General features: G+C 41.5%; 2 protein-coding genes across 13 annotated transcripts in view; one reads left to right on the plus strand and one right to left on the minus strand.

The window, feature by feature from the left end:
• mis18bp1 (MIS18 binding protein 1) overlaps positions 1-11,672 on the minus strand; it is an 86,949-nt gene extending 75,277 nt beyond the window's left edge. For 5 of the 7 annotated variants that reach the window (XR_011960431.1, XM_072568449.1, XM_072568448.1 and 2 more), the window contains exon 1: positions 11,558-11,638. The gene's annotated coding sequence lies outside the window, so the exon portion shown is untranslated. Of the gene's footprint in view, positions 1-11,557 lie in introns of all 7 variants that reach the window. The other 2 variants (XM_072568444.1, XM_072568445.1) reach the window with 2 other exon arrangements.
• Positions 1-20,025, plus strand: part of LOC140476211 (uncharacterized) — a 108,431-nt gene that overhangs the window by 80,502 nt on the left and 7,904 nt on the right. The window contains exons 1-4 of one of the 6 annotated variants that reach the window (XM_072568454.1): positions 11,763-11,780; positions 12,780-13,019; positions 14,921-15,662; positions 18,455-18,676. In XM_072568454.1, the coding sequence (XP_072424555.1) occupies positions 14,984-15,662; positions 18,455-18,676 (901 nt within the window). In that variant the 5' untranslated portion in view covers positions 11,763-11,780; positions 12,780-13,019; positions 14,921-14,983. Of the gene's footprint in view, positions 1-11,679; positions 11,699-11,729; positions 11,781-11,948; positions 12,435-12,779; positions 13,020-14,920; positions 15,663-18,454; positions 18,677-20,025 lie in introns of those variants that run through there. The other 5 variants (XM_072568457.1, XM_072568452.1, XM_072568453.1 and 2 more) reach the window with 5 other exon arrangements.

A 20,025-nucleotide genomic window follows, 5' to 3' on the forward strand; every position in this document is an offset into this window, starting at 1 on the left:
AGTTGATCAAGATCTCGCTGCAATCCCAGATAACCTGCCCACTATTGCACCAATCTTAGTATCATCTGCAAACTTACTAACCATAGCTCCTAAATTCTCATCCAAATCATTTTTATGAATCACAAACAGTGGATCCAGCACCTATCCCCGTGGCTCACTGCTGGTCAAAGTCCTCCAGTCTCAAAAAACAATCCTCTACCACCACCCTCTAAAGGTCAAGCCAATTTTGTATCCAATTAGCTAGCTCTCCTGGATCCTGCGAGATTTAACCTTACTCAACAGCCTACATGCAGTATCTCAAAGGTCTTGCTAAAGTCTATGTAAACAGCGTCTACTGCTCTGCCCTCATCTACTTTCTTGGTCACCCTCTCAAAAAAATTCAACCAAATTCATGAAATGTTATTGCCCATACACAAAGCCATGCTGACTATCCCATGAGTTTTTGCCTCTCCAAATACCTGTAGATCTTATTTGTCTGAATCCCCTCTAACAATTTACCCATCATAGATGTTAGGCTCACTGATGTATAGTTCCCAGGCATTTCCCTGCAGCCTCTCAAAAATGGCATAGTGGCTAATGTTGTTTAGATGGACTTTAGCAAAGCCTTTGATGAGGTACTGCACAGTAGGTTGTTGAGTAAGGTTAAATCCCACAGGATCCAAGGACAGCTAGCTAACTGGATACATAATTGGCTTGAAGGTAGAAGATAGTTTTTTTTAAGACTGGAGGTCTGCAACCAGCAGTGAGCGACAGGAATAGGTGCTGAGTCCACTGTTGTTCATGATTTATAAAGATGATTTGGATGAGAATTTAGGAGGTATGCTAAATAAGTTTTCAAATAACACTAAGATTGGTGGTATGGTGGACAGTGAAGAAGATTGTCTGGGAATCCAGCAAGATCTTGATCAACTGGGCCAGTGGGCTGAGGAATGATAGATGGAGTTTAATTTAGATAAATGCAAGGTGCTGCATTTTGATAAAGCAAACCAGGGTAGGACCTACGATCAATGGTCAGGCCCTGGGGAGTGAACTAGGGGGTACAGGTTCATAGCTCCTTGAAAATTGACTCTGGTAAACAGGGCATTGAAGACAACTTGGCATGCTAGCTTTCATTGGTCAGAACATTGAGTACAGGAGACGGGATGTCTTGTTGCAGCTATACAAGACATTGGTAAGGCCACATTTGGTGTAATCCATGCAGTTCTAGTCGCCTTGCTTTGAAAGGATATTACTAAACAAGAAACAGCACAGAAAAGATTTACTAGGACGCTACCTGAACTGGAAGGTTTGTGTTACAAGGGGAGGTTGGATAGGCTGAGACTCTTTTCCCTGGACCACAGGAGGCTGAGGAGTGATCTTATTGAGGTTTATAAAATCATGAGAGGCATAGATAACACTGATGGGGACAGGCTCTTCCTCATGGTAGGGGAACTAGAGGACATAGGTTTAAGAGGGGAAGAGACACAAATGGGTCCTGGGATGCAATTCTTTCACACATACGGTGGTGAGTGTCTGGAACAGAGGTAGTGGTGGAAGTTTAAGAAACATTTAGACAGGTGACATGGATAGGATAGGTATGGAGGGACATGGATCAAGTGCAGGCAAATGGGATTAGTTAAAATTGTGGAAACTGGGTGGCATGGCAGGCTGGGCCAAAGAGCCTGTTTCCATGTTGCAGACCTCTATGACTCTATTAGAAACATGTCCAGCTCTGCGCTATACAACATTCCAGATTCATTATCCAGACAAAAGAAATACAATTTTCACGTGTCTTAAATGGATGACTCCTTACTCAGAGATTAAACCCTCTGGTCACAGACTCTTTTAGAGAGGAAATAACCTCTGCACATCTACCACATTAAGTCCCCTAAGAATCTTAAATGTTTCAATAAGACCCCCCCTAATTATTCTAAACTTTAATGAGTATAAGCTCAACCTACTGAATCTTCCTCCATACTCAATCAACCAGGTGAACCTTCTGTGGACTACTTCCATTGCTGGGATAGCTTTCCTTAGATAACAGGACAAAACTGTTCATGGCATTGTGGCTGTGGACTGACTTATGCCATATAGTGTTTTAGTAATACTTAGGACTATGAGACATAGACGCAAACATAGACCAGGCGAAAGTGGGTACTACAGATGCTGAAGATTAGACTCAAGATTAGAATGGTGCTGGAAAAACAGAGCAGGTCAGGCAGCATCCGAGGAGCAAGAAAATTGACGTTTTGGGCAAAAGCCCTTCATCAGGAATGAGGCTGGGAGCTTCGGGGGTGGAGAGATAAATGGGAGGGGGTAGGGCCAGGGAGAAGGTAGCCGAGAGTACAATAGGTGGATGGAGGTAGGGGTAACGGTGATAGGTTTGGAGAGGAGGGTAGAGCGGACAGGTAGAAAGGAAGATTGACAGGTGGAAGAGGTCATGACGAAGGCGTTGAGCTGGAAGGTTGGAATGGAGTAAGGTGGGGTGGGGTGGGGTGGGAGATGAGGAAACTGGTGAAGTCCATATTGATCCCATGGGGTTGAAGGGTCCTGAGGTGGAAGATGAGGCGTTCTTTCTTCAGGCTTTGGATGCTAAGGAGTGGCAATGGAGACGATCCAGGACCTGGATGTCCTCAGCAGAGTGGGAGTTGAAATTTTTGGCCACAGGGTGGTTGGGTTGATTGGTACGCGTGTCCCGGAGATGTTCTCTGAAGCGCTCTGCGAGTAGGTATCCAGTCTCCCCAGTGTAGATGAGACCGCATCGGGAGCAACGGATACAATAAATGACACGTGTGGAAGTGCAAACATAGGACATTCAGGTCATCAAATCTGCTACACCATTCAATTCAATCATAGCAGTGACAAACCTCAGCTCAACTCAGCTGTATATTCTCCATAACCCTTAAATGCCTGACTGATTAAAAATGTCCATCTCAGCCTTCAATATGCAATATAACCCAACATCAACAGGCTTCTGTGGTAAAGAATTCCACAGATTTACAACCCTCAAGAAATTCCTTCCCATCTTCATCTTAAATGTAAAACCCTTTATTCTCAGATTATGTCCTCTGGTCCTAGACTGTCCTGCAAAGAGAAACAAACCTTTCCATATCTCTCTATCAAGTCCTTGAAGAACCTTGTACATTTCCAATAAAGGTAAACAATCCATAACCCAATGCACTTGAGATTAGCTTTTTGGGATTCATGCACGAGAACACCAAATTCCGCCACTGCAGCTTTTTGTGGTAGTTCCCAAATTAAATATTACTCACCTCCTCCATTCACACTGCCACAGTGCATCACTTCACATTTTCCATGTCATATTCCATGTCAAGTTTCTATCCACTCACTCAACTTGTCTAATTCGCTCTGTAACTGTTACCCTCCTCTTTGTATCAACTTCAAACTTGGCAGTAATTAATTAATATCATCCAAACATATAGTAAATAACTCTGGACCCAGTACTTATCCCTGCGGTCCTCCAATAGCCTCCTGTATCCCGAAAGGAGTTCATTAAAGAAAACATAACACCTACCCCCTGCTTTTAATTCAATTGGCTCCTTTCTGAACTATTAACATGCTTCTGAGAGTGTAATGCTAGAATTCAACATGATACCCCAGCTGTGGTGAAATTAATGCTTTCTTTTATTACCCTATGACCGTACAAGCTACACGTCAACAAAATATTGTTCAAGGATCCATGCTGAGGCACAGTTAAGGCCAGGTCTTTCATGAAGTAGATAAACAGGGGGCTGAATGAACACTGCAAGCCAGGCAGCATTAAGGAAGTGGAGAAGTCAACAGTTGGATATAACCCTTCTTCGGGAATGGAAGAGGTGAAAGGGGAGCTGCAGATAAAGAGGGGGTAGAGGTGGGAAGGGTTATGGTCGGGTGAGGAGTGAAATGGTGAGGTAGTAATAGGAATATGGGTGGTGGGTACAACAGGTTGATTGATGGTAGGGTATCTGGTTGGTATGTAGAAGGAAGGGCCGGTAGGAGGAATGGAAGGTATGAGGCAGGGCTGAAAAGGGAGTCGGGGATGGGAAGGAAGATTATTTGAAATTGGAGAATTCAACATTGAGTCCTCCAGGCTGTAAGCTGCCCAGGCATAAGATAAGATGTTGCTCCTCCAATTTGCAGTCTGATTCGCTGTGGCACGGGAGGAAGCCAAGGTTGGACATGTCAGAGAGGGAGTGGGAAGGTGAATTGAATGGGCAGTGAGCAGGAGGTCAGGCTGGCCCTTACAGTCCCGGCTGAGATGCTTGGCAAAACATTCCCTTAGTTTATGTTTGGTTTCACCTATTTAGAGAGGACCATATCGGGAACTCTCCAAAACCACACCCTACCTCCTACTTGATCACAACCCCACCACGATCCATCAAGCCACTGTCACCCACACTGTTCATGTCCTTATTGCCTCTAGTGATCTCCTCTCCACTGCCTCCAACTTCAATCCCACAGGTCCGCACTGCCCGTTTCTACATGCTCTCCAAGCCCAACTACCCAGCCAACCCATGGTCTTTGCATGGTCCTGCCCCACCAAACTCATTTCTTCCTACCTCGACTCCATTTTCTCCCCCTTGGTCTAGGCACTTCCGCCTACATCTGGGAAACCAACCAAATTCTCCACCTTTTTAGAAACTTCCAGTTCCCCAGTCCCAAGCACATCATCTTCACTACGGACGTGCAGTCCTTACACACGGTCAATTCCCCACAATGATTGTCTGCTGACCCTCAGTTTCTTGCTGTTCAACAGACCCATCCAATCCCCTTCCACCAACACCCTCCTCTGCCTCGCCAAATTAGTCCTCACCATCAATAATTTTTCCTTCATTTCTTCCCATTTCCTCCCAATCCAGGGGGTAGCCATGGGCACTCGCACAGGTCCCAGCTACATCTGCCTCTTTGTTGGCTATGTCAAACAGTCAGTCTTCAATACATACAGAGATACCGTTCCCTAATTCTTTCATATTAGATGGATGACTGCATTGGTGCTGCGTCCTGCATCCAGGCTGAACTGGAGCACTTCATCGAATTTGCCAACAACTTCCACCCGACACTTAACTTCACTTGGTCAAGATAAGAATGAGAGTGACAGGGTAGTTGTTATGGGGGACTTCAACTTTCCAAATACTGACTGGGAACACTATATTTCAAGTACTTTAGATAGGTCAGTTTTTGTCCAATGTGTGCAGGAGGGTTTCCTAACACTAAGTAGACAGGCCAACAAGGGACGAGGCCATATTAGATGTGATACTGGGTAATAAAACCAGCCGGGAGTTCGATTTGGAGGTAGGTGAGCACTTTGTTGATAGCGACCACAATTCGGTTATGTTTACTTCAGTGATGGAAGGAGATAGGTATATACCACAGGGCAATTACAATGCCCTACAGGGCAACTACACACTAATAGCTAGGGGAAAGGCAATTACAATGCAATTAGGCAAGATTCAAGATGCGTAGGATGGGGAAGTAAACTGCAAGGCATGGGCACAACTGAAATGTGGAGCTCATTCATGGAACAGCTACTGTGGATCTTTGATAAGTATGTACCTGTCAGGCAGGGAGGAAGTTGTAAGGAAAACCCTAAAGCTTTCTATAGCTATAATCAGGAATAAAAGAATGACTAGAGCAAGATTAGGGCCAATCAAGGATAGTAGTGGGAAGTTGTGCGTGGAGTCAGAAGAGATAGGGTAAGCATGAAACTAATACTTTTCATCAGTATTCACACTAGAAAAAGACAATGTTGTTCAGGAAAATACTGAGATACAGGCTACTAGACTAGATGGGAATGAGGTTCACAAGGAGAGGGTGTTAGCAATTCTGGAAAGTGTAAAAATAGATGAGTCCCCGGGCCAGACGGGATTTATCCTAGGATTCTCTGGAAATCTAGGGAGGAGACTGCTGAGCCTATGGCTTTGATCTTTATGTCGTCGTTGTCTAGAGGAATAGTACAAAAATACTGGAGGATAGCAAATGTTGTCCCCTTGTTCAAGGAGGGGAGACAACCATGGTAATTATAGACCAGTGAGCCTTACTTTTGTTGGAATAGTGTTGGAAAGGGTTTTAAGAGATAGGATTTATAATCATCTTGAAAAGGAACAATTTGATTAGGGATAGTCAACACAGTTTTGTAAAGGATAGGTCGTGCCTCATAAACCTAATTGTGTTTTTTGAGAAGGTGACCAAACAGGTAGATGAGGGTAAAATGGTTCATGTGGTGTATATGGATTTCAGTAAGGCGTTTGATCAGGTTCCCCATGGTAGGCTATTGCACAAAATACAGAGGCATGAGATTGAGAGTGATTTAGTGGTTTGGATCAGAAATTGGCGAGATGAAAGATGACAGAATGGTGGTTGAGGGGAAATGCTCATCCTGGAGTTCAGTTACTAGTGGCATACTGCAAGGATCTGTTTTGGGTCCACTGTTTGTCATTTTTATATATGACCTTGATGAGGGCATAAAAGGGTGGGTTAGTAAACTTGCGGATGACACTAAGGTCGGTGTAGAGTTGTGGATAGTGACAAAGAATGTTGCTAGTTACAGAGGAACATAGATAAAACAGTAACAGGAATAAAATGAGTACTGGGCAAATGGTAAGATTCTTGGTAGTGTAGATGAGCAGAGAGATCTGTGTCCATGTACATAGATCCTTGGAAGTTGCCACCTAGGTTTATAGGGTTGTTCAGAAAGCATACAGTGTGTTAGCTTGTATTGGTAGAGGGATGGTGAGTTTCGGAACCATGAGGTCACGCTGCAGCTGTATAAAACTCTGGTGTGGCTGCACTTGGAATATTGCCTACAGTTCCAGTCAATAGACAATAAGTGCAGGAGTAGGCCATTTGGCCCTTCAAGCCAACACCACCATTCATTATGATCATGGCTGATCAACAATCAGTATCCTATTCCTGCCTTATCCTCATAACCCTTGATTCCACTACCTTTAAGAGCTCAATCCATCTCTTTCTTGAAAGTATCCAGAGACTTGGCCTCCACTGGCAGAGCATTCCATATATCCACCACTGTCTGGGTAAAGACGTTTCTCCTCAACTCTGTTCTAAATGGCCTACCCTTTATTTCTAAACTGTGTCCTCTGGTTTTGGAGTCACCCATCAGCAGAAACATGCTTCCTGCCTCCAGAGTGTCCAATCCTTTAATAATCTTATACAGCTCAATCAGATCCCCTCTCAACATTCTAAACTCAAGGGTATACAAGCCAGTCGCTCTAATCTTTCAACATAGGATAGTCTCGCCATTCCAGGAATTGACCTCATGAACCTACGCTGCACTCCCTCAATAGCCAGAATGTCCTTCCTCAAATTTGGAGATCAAAACTGCATACAATACTCCAGGTGCAGTCTCACCAGAGTCTTACACAGCTGCAGAAGGACCTCTTTGCTCCTTTACTCAATTCCTTGTGTTATGAAGGCCAGCATGCCATTACCTTTCTTCATTGCTTGCTGTACCTGTGTGCTTGCTTTCATTGACTGAAGTACAACGACACCTAGATGTCGTTGTACTTCCCCTTTACCTAGCTTGACCCCTCTTAGATAGCAATCTGCCTTCCTGTTCGTGCCAAAGTGGATAACCACACATTTATCCACATTAAACAGCAGCTGCCATGCATCCATCCATTCACCTAGCCTGCCCAAATCACACTATATTCTCAGAAAAACCTCCTCACATTTCACCCTGCCATCCAGCTTTGTGCCATCAGCAAATTTGCTAATCTTATTTTTCATACCTTCACCTATATCATTAATGCAGATTGTAAACAGCTGTGGTCCCAGCAGCGAACCTTGTAGTACCCCACTGGTCACCGCTGGCCATTCCATTTATCACAACTCCTTGCTTCCTGTCAGTCAGCCAATTTTCAATCCAAGTCAGTATTTTGTCCCCAATACCATGTGCCCTAATTTTGCTCACTAATCTCCTATGTGGGAATTTATCAAAGGCTTTGTGAAAGACCAGGTACACTACATCCATTGGCTCTCCCTTGTCTAGCTTCATAGTTACATCCTCAAAAAATTCCAGATTAGTCAAGCATGATTTCCCCTGCACAAATCCATGCTGACTCTGACCTATCCTGTTACTGCTATCCAAATGAGTCATAATTTCATCTTTTATAATCGACTCTAGCATCTTTACCACCACTGACGTCAGGCTAGCTGGTCTATAATTCCCTGTTTTCTCTCTCCCTCCCTTCTTGGAAAGTGGGACAACATTAACCACCCTCCAATCCGCAGGAACTGATCCTGAATCGATAGAACATTGGAAAATGATTACCAATGCGTCCACGATTTCTTGAGCCACCTCCTTAAATACCCTGGGATGCAGACCATCAGGTGCTGGGGACTTATCAGCCTTCAGACCTAACAGTCTATCCAACACCATTTCCTGTCTAATATAAATTCCCTTCAGTTATTCCATTACCCTAGGTCCTTCAGCTACTATTACATCTGGGAGATTGCTTGTGTCTTCCCCAATGAAGACAGATCCAAAGTACCTATTCAACTCTTCAGCCATTTCCTTGCTCCCCATAATAAATTCACCCGTTTCTGTCTTCAAGGGCCCAAATTTAGTCTTAACCATTTTTTTTCTTTTCACTTACCTAAAAAAGCTTTTACTATCTTCTTTTATATCTTTGGCCAGTTTGCCTTCGTACCTCACTTTTTTCTCTGCGCATTGCCTTAGTTATCCTCTGTTGCTTCAGTTTCCCAGTCCTCCAGCTTCCTGGTCATCTTTGCTATGTTATACTTCTTCTCCTTTATCTTTATACAGATCTTAACTTTCCTCATCAGCCATGGCTACCTCTGCCACCCCTTAGGATCTTTCTTCCTCTGGAATGAACTGATCCTGCACCTTCTGCATTGTATCCAGAAATACCTGTCATTATTGTTCCACTGCCATCCCTGCTAGGGTATTGCATTGAACTTTGGCCAGCTCCTCCCTCATAGCTCCCTTTGTTCAACTGAAATACTGACATTTCAGATTCTCCCTCTTAAAATTGCAGATTATTATTTGTATTATGGTCACTACCTCCTAATGGCTCCTTTACTTTGAGGTCCCTCATCAAATCTGGTTCGTCACACAACACCAGATCCAGAATTGTCTTCTCCCTGGTAGAATCCATCTCGGAGGCACTCCACAAACTTCCTTTCTTGGGGTCTAGTACCATCCTGATTCTCCCAGTCTACCTGCATGTTGAAAACCCCCTTAACAACCGTAGTAATACTTTTGCAACAGGCCAATTTCAACTTACACCTTACATCCAGACTACTGTTTGGGGACCTGTAGATAACTCCCACTGGGTCCTTCTACCCTTAGAATTTCTCAGCTCTATTCATACTGACTCTACGCCTTCTGATTCTATGTCCCCCCTTGCAAGGGACTGAATATCATTTCTCACCAACAGTCACCGCATAATAGGAAGGATGTGGAACCTTTTGGAAAGAGTTCGGAGGAGATTTACTAGGATGTTGCCTGGTATGGAGAGAAGGTCTTACGAGGAAAGGCTGAGTGACTTTGAGGCTGCTTTCGTTAGAGAGAAGGTTAAGAGGAGACTTAATAGAGACATACAAGATAATCAGAGTTAGATAGGCTCTCATTGTCCACCCTTTTTCCTTGGATGGCTGGCACGAGGGGACATACAGGGGCGATAGAAATAGGTCAGATGGTTTCTTTACTCAGTAGTAGGGGCATGGAATGTGCCGCCTGCAACAATAGTAGACTTGCCAACTTTAAGGACATTTAAATAGTCATTGGATAGGCACACGGACAAGAATGGGTTCGTGGAGGTTAGATAGGCTTCAGATTGGTTTCACAGGTTGATGAAACATCAAGGGCCGAAGGACCTGTACACTGTAACGTTCTGTGGACTGACATTTACAATAAACTCTCAGACACTCATAACTACCTGGACCATACCTCCTCCCACCCCATGTCCTGCAAAAACTCCATCCTGTTTTTCCAATTCCATTGTCTCCATTGCATCTGCTCTGATGAGGAGACGTTCCACTCGCAAGCATCTCAGATGTCCACCTATTTTAAACAACATGCTTTTACCTCTGTCATTCAGACAGCCCTCTAGTGGGAGAGGGGAAAGATATAAAAGGGACCTAAGGGGCAAACTTTTCAGTGCATGTATGGAGTGAGCTGCCAGAGGAAATGGTGGAGACTAATACAATAAGACATCTGGATGGGTATATGAATAGGAAGGGTTTAAGAGGAATAAGTGCCAAGTGCTGGCAAATGGGGCTAGATAAGGTTAGGATATCTGGGCAGCAAGGACGAGTTGGACCGAAGAGTCTGTTTCTGTGTTGTGCACCTCTGACTCTAGACCCCACCAAAAACATCTTCCCCTTCCCACCCCTCTCTGCCTTCCACAAGAACCCATTCAATTCAATCACTCTTTAGTACACACCACCAACCATCCGAGTAGATGTTCACCTGCCTCTCCTCCAGTCTAGTTTATTACATCCGGTGCTCCTAAAGTAGCCTTCTCTATAAAAGGTGAGACCAAATATAAACTAAGAGAACATTTTGCCAAGCCTCTCAGCCAGCCTGACCATCCATTTCAATTCCACTGCCCACTCCTTGTCCAACATATTCACCTTCAATGGCCTCCTCCATTGCCACAGTGGATCAGACCAGTATTCAGAGGAACACCACCTTATCTTCTGCCTGGGTAGCCTACAGCCCAGAGCTGTCAACATTAGAGTTCTCCAATTTCAAATAACCTTCCTATCCATCCCCATCTCCTCCCTTCCATTCCTCCCATTAACCCTTCTAGGTACCAACCAGATTTACCCCTCCCATCAACCAACCAGGTCATAACCACCATCTGTATTCAATTATCACTACATCATTCTGCCCCCTTCCCCACCCATAACCCTTCTCTTCCCCCTTCTTTATCTGCACCTCCCCCTAACCCCACCCCCATTCCTGAGGCAGGGTTATGCCCGAAATGTTGACTTCTCCACTTGCTAATGCTCCCTGGCTTGCTGTGTTCTTCCAGCTTCCGGTTTGTCAAATTTGGATTCCATCCGTTGCAGTATTTTTGACGCTAGGTATGTTGCACCTAGTTACCTCATTAAAGCACCAAACCAATAAATCATTTCGTACAGTTAGGAAACATGGGGACAAGCCAACTGTCTGAATGAGTCAACCCAACAACGTGAGATAATTTTTTTCCAGGCAACCTAAGTCAACAATCTGCAGGTCGCCCATCATAACCAGGCATTCATTTCAAAGAGTTCCCTCCATTTTCTCAGTCCGCACTATACTGATTTTGACCAAGTCGCCAAAATGTATTTGGGGTCACGGTTAGATAAGTAACACTGGGCCGTCCACGTCTCAATAAAGAGGGAATGAATTAAACTTCTATTGCAATTTTCTCTCCGTAGCTCCAATTTTGCTGTCATTGTATGGGAGCGAGCATACCCAATACGTGAACGACTCCTCCCCCCCGACCCCTTCCAAGCACTGCGAACCCGTCCTTCCGTCCTCCCTGCCCTCTGCCTTCTGAACGGGTAATCTCGTCGAGTTCCGACTCCAGAAACAAATCCGTTAACTTACCTGCACTCCCGTGTCTCCCGCAACAACCATTTCAAACCGAAAAAATCGTTAGGAATGTTCGAATCCAAGGCATCGGCACTTGATTGGACCTTGGCTCTTCGGCCTGCCCAATGAACGCGTGAGACGTCACAAATAGACCATGTGCGTATGCGCTGAATGGCGCGCGGTTCCAGTGGAGGTTCGCGCACGCGCAGAGTCGATCATATGATGGTAGAAACTTATGGTAGGCAGTAAATTTTCACAAACTGTCGGAAAATATGATTTGGAGATGCTGGTGTTGGACTGGGATGTACAAAGTTAAAAATCACACAACACCAGGTTGTTGTCCAACCTGGTGGACTTTCACTTGGTGTTGTGTGATTTTTAACTTTGTCGGAAAATAGCATTTGTACTCGTTTTAACGTTTTTACTGTGTCTATGGTTTTATAAGTTGGGGTTTAGGGTACAGAAACGGATATTACGCAAAAATCCCGCGTTTCAGACTAGGCCAGTTCTGGTAAAATGTTTTTGGGGGTGGACATAGATCAGAATGAAACCAGAAGTAAGGGACTTCAGTTCTTGTGGAGAGACTGACGAAGTTGTGATTATTAGGAGTGTGCGGGAGATGTATTCAAATCTTTTTTCCCGACAGTTACTAGACTGATGAATACACTCTAACTTCAAAGGACACTGATTTGTTAATGTTGATCTCGCCTAGTTCACTCCACTTGCAATGTAATGTGAATGCCTCTTAAGTTTTTTTTTCATAACCTTTGCTCTGAACATCCCTGCTTCATTCAGATCCCTCACCTGCCTGTACTGCTGGTAAACAAAGCTTTTCACTGTACTTTTTGTAAATGTGACAATTAATCAAAATCAAATATCTTAAAAAGAAGAGGTGAGTATGTTGTAACGGAATAGGTTATATGACCTGGAATACACTTTGTAAGGGTGGTGCTAGATTCCAGGAAATTGCAAGGGGTTTGGGGATGGTGCTAGAGGCAGGATTGAAAAAAGGAAGTAGGGAATTAAGGCTGTAGGTTTTAAAAAAAAGAGGATTGGGACTATTTGGTTGAATCTTTCAGAGTTAGCTCAGTCCTAGTGGGTCAAAAGGTGGCTAGATGCAAAGTTTCTTTACATGAAATTTGCCTTTTAAAATAAATATGATTATTTTAGTTTCATGGATACTTTTTAAAGTTAATAATTTGCAAAATTGTTGAAAATGATTCTTCATATTCTCTAGATTCGACTGTTGCAATACTTCTGGCTCGTCTCCAACATTACACTATCAATCTGACGATATCAAACTCATGTTGTCTATGTCTCATCTTGAAGCAAATCCCATTCCCTTCCTGTTGGGGAAAATATTGGGTCTGGCATGATTTAACCGCACATCAATTTATTTGGGGAGATTTTAAAAAACCTTAAGATGACATAAGCAACTACATTAGAAAGAAGTAGGGAATTTAATTAGCTTGATTAGGTAAGATTCATTATATAACTCATTTTGTTTATATTTTAAAATGATTGTCAGGTTAAAACTAATTAAAACACACGCAAGCAAGGTTGAAAAGCTGCTGAAATAGGTGATTGCCATACATGGTTATTGAGAGAGTAGATTAAGACCAGAAACTTTTGGCACTGCTACCATTTTTGATATATGGGAAATAAGTTATTTGTCTGAATCAGACTGTTTTGGAATTTGAATATGTATTGTCTTTGTGACTTAGAATGTTAAAAATAAAAATCTGATATTTTTTGCTGATGGGCAGTATGCTTCTTCAGAATCCTCTCCTGAATATATTCTCAAAATGTTGGTTTAATAAACGATTGTTAAACCTGTACCTGAGACTCATAAGATTATTTTGTAAATATGGTGGCTCAGTGGTTAGCACTGCTGCTTCACAGCACCAGGGTCCTAGGTTCAATTCCAGCCTTGGGTGACTGTGTGGAGTTTGCATGTTCTCCCCGTGTCTGCGTGGGTTTCCTCCAGGTGCTCTGGTTTCCTCCCACAGTTCAAAGACCTGCAGGTCATGTGAATTGGCCATGCTAAATTGCCCATCGTGTTAGGTGCATTAATCAGAGTGAAACTGGGTGGTTTACTCTTCAGAGGGTTGGTGTGGACTTGTTGGGCTGAAGGGCCTGTTTCCACACTGTAGGGAATTTAAACAATCTAATTTAATACCTTTCTGTCTTTGCTGATCTACACCAGCTACCAGTCAAGTAACATTATAATAGTTAAATGTTAATTCTTAATGTCAAAAGTCTCTCTTCTGCCTAGTTCTGCAGTTTCCACCAGGTCATGGGATAACCATAAACTGTTTCTTTGGTCTTTTTGTGTATCTGCATTTGCTCTGGATTCCCTGCCCACACCTCTTTAACTCCTTTTTTTTTTTGACCTTCAAGCACTCTCTAAAGTTTACTCATTGACCAAACTCTTAATCATCTTGACCTATTATCTAATTAAGTGGCGCAGGTCATACTTATAATGCTAGGGTGTTTCATGACATTAATGGCACTATACTAAATTGTTGAAGTCATAGGCTTCAGTTTTGTTTTGCAAAACATATAAAAGATATATTGGAGGTTGAATATTGTCTTATTGTGAAATACAATTTTGTGGATACTGTGTATTTAGAAGTAAAATTGTATATATTTTCATTATGGTACAATTGACTCATGAGTTGGTTTTGTGTGCACTTGTCAGTTTTTAAAAATTATTTAAATTATGTGGGCACCTTTCACTATCTCATGGTGACCAAAAGTACAACACTTCTTTTTTTGATCCAGCTTCTGGAACAATTGCAAATGTGGTAAACCATTCACATCCAGGGTCAAAAAGATCAGTGAGATGAATAACCAAGTTATTATAGTGGTATTGGTTGAGAGATAAATAATAGCCAGAGGGAACTGTGAGTGTTCTGTCACTAGTTTCATGGGATCTTTCGCATAAATCTATTCATAAAGAGTATTTAAGATCTCACTTAAGAGCTCTAACAGTGCAGCCGTTTGTCTGTTTATCACGTATAACCAAATAGTGTTTAATTTTTATGGCTTTCAATTATGGGTTAGCTTGTGAAGTCAGCCGATGGAAAAATGAAATTTTGAGATGTGGTTCTGCAGTTACAGCAAATAAGTAAAGTAATGATAGAAATGTCTTTACTGGGAAAGAGATGAAAATATTTAAGTACATATCCATTGCTACTTTTGTACCCTACTGTTATCCCTAGACAACAAAGTGGATTTGTACATGAGTTTTTAAAAAAGTTAGAATTCAGTGAATTATTAATATTTTTTTCTTAATCTAAATCTACATTGATAACTAATACAAAATATTTGAAGAGTCCTTGTCAAGTATTGTGATATTTTCTTGTGTTCTTGTAGATGTTAATATGGAAAATATTGGTACAGAAGCAATTAATTGGATGTATTAAGGAAGAATAGAATATGGAAAAACCTCATCACTGGTTAAACCTACCTCAGGATATATTGTTGGAAGTATTTAGATATCTAACACCAGAAGGAAAAGCTAACGTCCGTGCAACCTGCAAGTACTCACAACAGTTAATTGATCACCCTACTTTATGGACGAACAGTACAATTGTCCTGAAAAGTTTGCAATGCTGTAACTCGTTCTTTTGGCGAACACTAAGAAAAAGGCGAATAAGATCTGTGGTGATTAAGGAAGCAACACAGAAGCAACGACAGAGGATGGTGAATTTACTACCTGACCTGACAGCTGTTACTATTGATATGAAAAAAAATTTGGAGAGTCTAAGCACTTTGAAATCACTTGCAAACTTAGAGAAGTTACAACTGAGTAATAATTTAAAAGTGCTAGATCAAAAACTGCTAGGAGAAATTGCTTTCTTCAAACAACTGACTCATTTGGTTTTGTGCACTTCAGTATTTATCCAGGACAGTTCATTGCACCACCTTGCAGAATTAACAAAATTACAAGCATTGACACTTCACGCCAGACAGAAAAGCCCTTCCTTGATATCACTTCGCTATGTTTTGTTTCGATTGCCAAAACTGAGGGAACTGTCACTAAGTTCTGTGGAAAATTGGGAGAATTTATCATTATGTTTTACCTCACCAGAAATGACAACTCCTAAACTGACAGGTAAGTAAAAGGCTATGGGAGAAGAATTGCTATGGAGATTTTATAAGAAAATATAAAAATAACAACAGGTAAGAAAAGACTCCGCTATCAGACATTTGCTGGACGTGTAACTATGATATTATCACAATGCTAATGCATCTGACCCACCTGGCTGAGACTAAAACCCAAGTCTCTTTGTAGCGGAAAAAAGAGTTAGCTTTTCATGCCGAAGACTTAGCATCAGAATTAGAATGTTGGGAATGTAATAGGCTTTAAGCAAGTGAAAGGGGTGTGCTTGCAGGACGATGGGTAAAAGGGAGGAAATTCTCTAATAAGGTGGTAGGCAGGAGTGAATGAGAGAAGTGTCCACAGGGCAAAGGAAGTGGCAATATGACAAATAAAGAAATAAAAGATGTCTATAAGAGGTGTGATTGGCACAATCTTAAACAGATGCTGCTTCACAGCAAAAAAAAAAGGAACACAAAACCTGAACCAACCAAGATAAACTAGAACAACTGTTGAAATCTAATATTGTTGAAAAAGATATTAAGTCAAGAGGTTGTGAAGTGCTCAGCTGAAAGGTATTCTTTGAGCGTGCACAGAGCTTCATTGAAATACGAAGGGCAGAAAAATAAGAGTGGGAAGTAACTGTGAAAGTAAAATGACATATGTCTGGAATTTGAGGGTCACACCTTTTTCAGGTGTATATTTTGAGTCTATGCAGTGGGCCAAAAGGGAAGAAGAAAGGCAGATGTGTTATGTGGCAGTATTCTCATGGATCTGTTCTCCCTTCTTCTAGATGATAGGGATTGTGAATTAGAAAATGCTTCCTGAGATCCCTTTGCAAGTCATCACAGTGCATTTCATAGATGATGTACACTGCTACTGTGCACTGGTGTTAGTGAATGGGTCCAAAAATAAGGAGGATTTAGAAGGATATGGGCCAAACACTGGCAAATGAGGCTAGTTCAGTTTAGGATGTCTGGTTGGTATGGACAGATTGGACCAAAGGGTCTGTTTCTGTGCCAGTATAACTTTACATAAAGATACTTGTCATGCTCATGACTTGTGCATTGAGACGGTGGGTAGACTTTGTGGAGTGGAGGTTCTGATGAAGGGCTTTTGCCCGAAACGTCGATTTCGCTGCTCGTTGGATGCTGCCTGAACTGCTGTGCTCTTCCAGCACCACTAATCCAGTATTTGGTTTTCAGCATCTGCAGTCATTGTTTTTACCTTTGTGGCGTGGAGGTCAGTTACTTAGATTAGATTAATTAGACTGTGGAAGGAAACCGGAGCACCCAGAGGAAACCCACGCAGACATGGGGAGAATGTGCAAACTCCACACAGACTGTTGTCTGAGGCAGGAATTGAACCTGGGTCTCTGGCGCTGTGAGGCAGCAGTGCTAACCACTGTGCTGCCCATAAAATTCTGTAATCTGCTCTGCTATCTACAAAATTTATACTGATGGTCTATTTTTAAAATTTGATGGTAACCTCCAGGGCGTCAGTGATGAGAAATTCAGAGATGGTAGTGGCATGAATGTTTAGGGGAGATGGCAAGATTATTGCTTATTAGAGATTGTCATTGTCTGACACTTGTATAACATGGATATTCCTTACTGCTTGTCAGCTCCAGTCTATGATATATTCTGCTATTTTCCCTAATAGTCTTTGCATCCTCCTCTTTGACTTCAATCTTCTTCACTCCCTCTTTTTTTGTTGAATATACTGTGCTGCTGTCCTACTAAAACTCTCTTGCTTCAAATATATTCTTCCATTCATGATTTGTTGCTATACCTATACCTAATTGTGATCTCTACTTCCACACACTTGTTCATTGTTATGCCCACCTCCAACTACTTTGTGGCTATAATTGTCTACATCCCTCTAGCACCTTTCATCTCAACTTCTCCACTGTTGGGTGGGGGGGGAGGAGAACAAACTTCATTCTCCGAAGTTGCACACAATTACACTTCCAAGTTTCCAATTGCCTATCCTTTTTCTCTCCGTTTGTTACAATTCCTTCTTCTGTTGCTGTTGATTTGCTGATCTGCTATGGACAGAAATGTTCACTGTTTCTCACCCTGCTCATACCAACTGGTAAAGAATCCCATATTTATTACTTCAAGTTAAGAGGTATCAAGTTAAATGTATTTGTCATGTCTGGCAGTGTCAGTAGAGAGAATGCAGCATTTTGGGTCCAGTGACCCTCCTGCAGACCCCTTTATTCATTCTGAAGATGAGTCGCTGGACCCAAAACGTTCACTCTGATTTCTCTCCACAGATGCTGCCAGACCTGCTGACTTTTTTTTTCCCCCAGCAATGCCTGACTTTATTTTTTTGATTTCTAGCATGCACAGTTCTTTGGGGTTTTTTTTGTTTAGCCATGATTAAAGTCACAAATTATATTCTGTGCCATTGTAATAATGGTGCTCTATGTATTCTTATCTTTTTTGTAGCCTTTGATCTAATCAACCACAATATATTTTGTCAAGTTGCTTTCGGGGAGCAGTCTTTGCTTCCATTCTTGCTTATCAGAACAATGCTAGAATATCTCTTTAAATGGTATTTGATAACAGGATGTGTATAATTTGTGTGTCTTATGATCACTTTAATTTTTGTATATGTGCCTTAACAATGAAATAATATTTATTATATGGTATAATTCAACTGTGTGATAAAATTTCATCACTGATTAGCCATCAGCAATGCCACAGGAGATTTGTTACTTTGATGTAATTTGGTAAACTAACCTTGTTATTTTGAAAATGTAAGTAGCACATGAATCAAAAACAAAATGTTTGTGTTTACAGAATGTGACAATTTTGAGCCACAGTACATCTCTCACCTTCAATTAGAGAAGTTGAGCCTTTTGAATAGCATCAATGGTCCACTGTCTGAGACAGCACTCGAGCAGTTGTCGAATGTCTGTAGTTTTTCTGTGAGCCTCAGCAAGCCACCTATGTTAATGAACAGCAATTTTGTGCACAGTATGTTGGAGAACTTGCCAAACATCACTGAATTGGAACTTAGCTGTGAGTAGATTTTGGAAATAAACTTTACTTGTGTATAGATGTTCCTTTTAAAGCAAGGAATCTGGGAAAATTTAAGTGTGTCACCAATTTATTAAGCTTTTTTGATATTGATATAATCTTTTGATCCATTTCCTGATGTATGTTAGAATATATTTGTAACAAGGCATGTGTCTGGAATGTATTCTGTTTTTACCATGTTCACTCAATGTTTGCCACATTTCCAAATTCACTTGCAGAATTGCTATTATTTCTTCTTTTTTTTAATCGTAATTCCATTTAAAGAGTCTGTGGAATTTCTGAACTGCTGAACATTTTAAGTGTTTTGAAGAAATTCCAGTACATTTGTTAGTGTTTCAGTCAAACTTTTTTTTAATATAAAACAGTATTTCCTCCTATAGATTGCCAGATGAGATGCCCTGGAAGAAAGTAATTAGTGCACCATTTGATTGGCATTATTGTAATTATGACTGCTGCACCTACCATAATTTGCATTTATATAACTCCTTTTAATGAAGGAGCAAAATACTTCTAATCATGAGGAAGAAATGGATGATGAGACACAGGATGTGAAGACAGTTTTGAGGAGACAATTCTGAACCATGGAATGTAAACATCCGAAAGAATATCTGATAGTGGTATGAAAGGGCAAAGGAGGAGCTGCGATTGGTGTTGATGGAGCAAGTACACAAGCTAACATTACAGACAGCACATTTGGAGGTGAATTGTAGGCAGCAAGCAGTTAGTGAATGAAAGGGCAGTAAAAATGACATCATAATAATCAAAAGAAAATATAAAATCTCATGTTAGAAAGTTTTTGTGACAAAATACTATTGCCAACAAAAGATGTTGGTGAGATCACATTGGGCAGTAACCTGTGCAGAAACAAGATTTTAGTATTAGGCGTCAGCATTAAAGCCTGAGTTGAGAGATTTCTTCATGTGGAAAATTGAAAATACGTGATTGCTCAGTTATTGACTATGTTCAAGGCTGAAATTGATAGGATTTTAGATTCTTCAAGGAACCAATATATAACTTCACTCCCCCCTTTGATCTTAAGGACAAAAATAAGCTGTGATCTTATAACGATAGAGCCAGCATGAGAGGCAACTATGCTTAAGTTCTTCTCAGAAGAATGTAATGGAGATGAATAATGTAGCTACATCCTCTTTTACATTCTCCCTTTACTTTCCATAAAGCTATGTAATCTAACAAAATAATAAGGAAAGCACCCTGCTATCCAGTCTGTGGTTATTTATGTGAAAGCAATCTAGGTCATGCATCTACTTGAATTCAGTTTTGTTTCTGTCTTTGTCTTTGTGTCTTTGCATGAAGACCGTAGTTTATTGATG

The sequence above is a fragment of the Chiloscyllium punctatum genome, chromosome 4 (assembly GCF_047496795.1).
Source record: "Chiloscyllium punctatum isolate Juve2018m chromosome 4, sChiPun1.3, whole genome shotgun sequence".
NCBI classification, from domain to species: domain Eukaryota; kingdom Metazoa; phylum Chordata; class Chondrichthyes; order Orectolobiformes; family Hemiscylliidae; genus Chiloscyllium; species Chiloscyllium punctatum.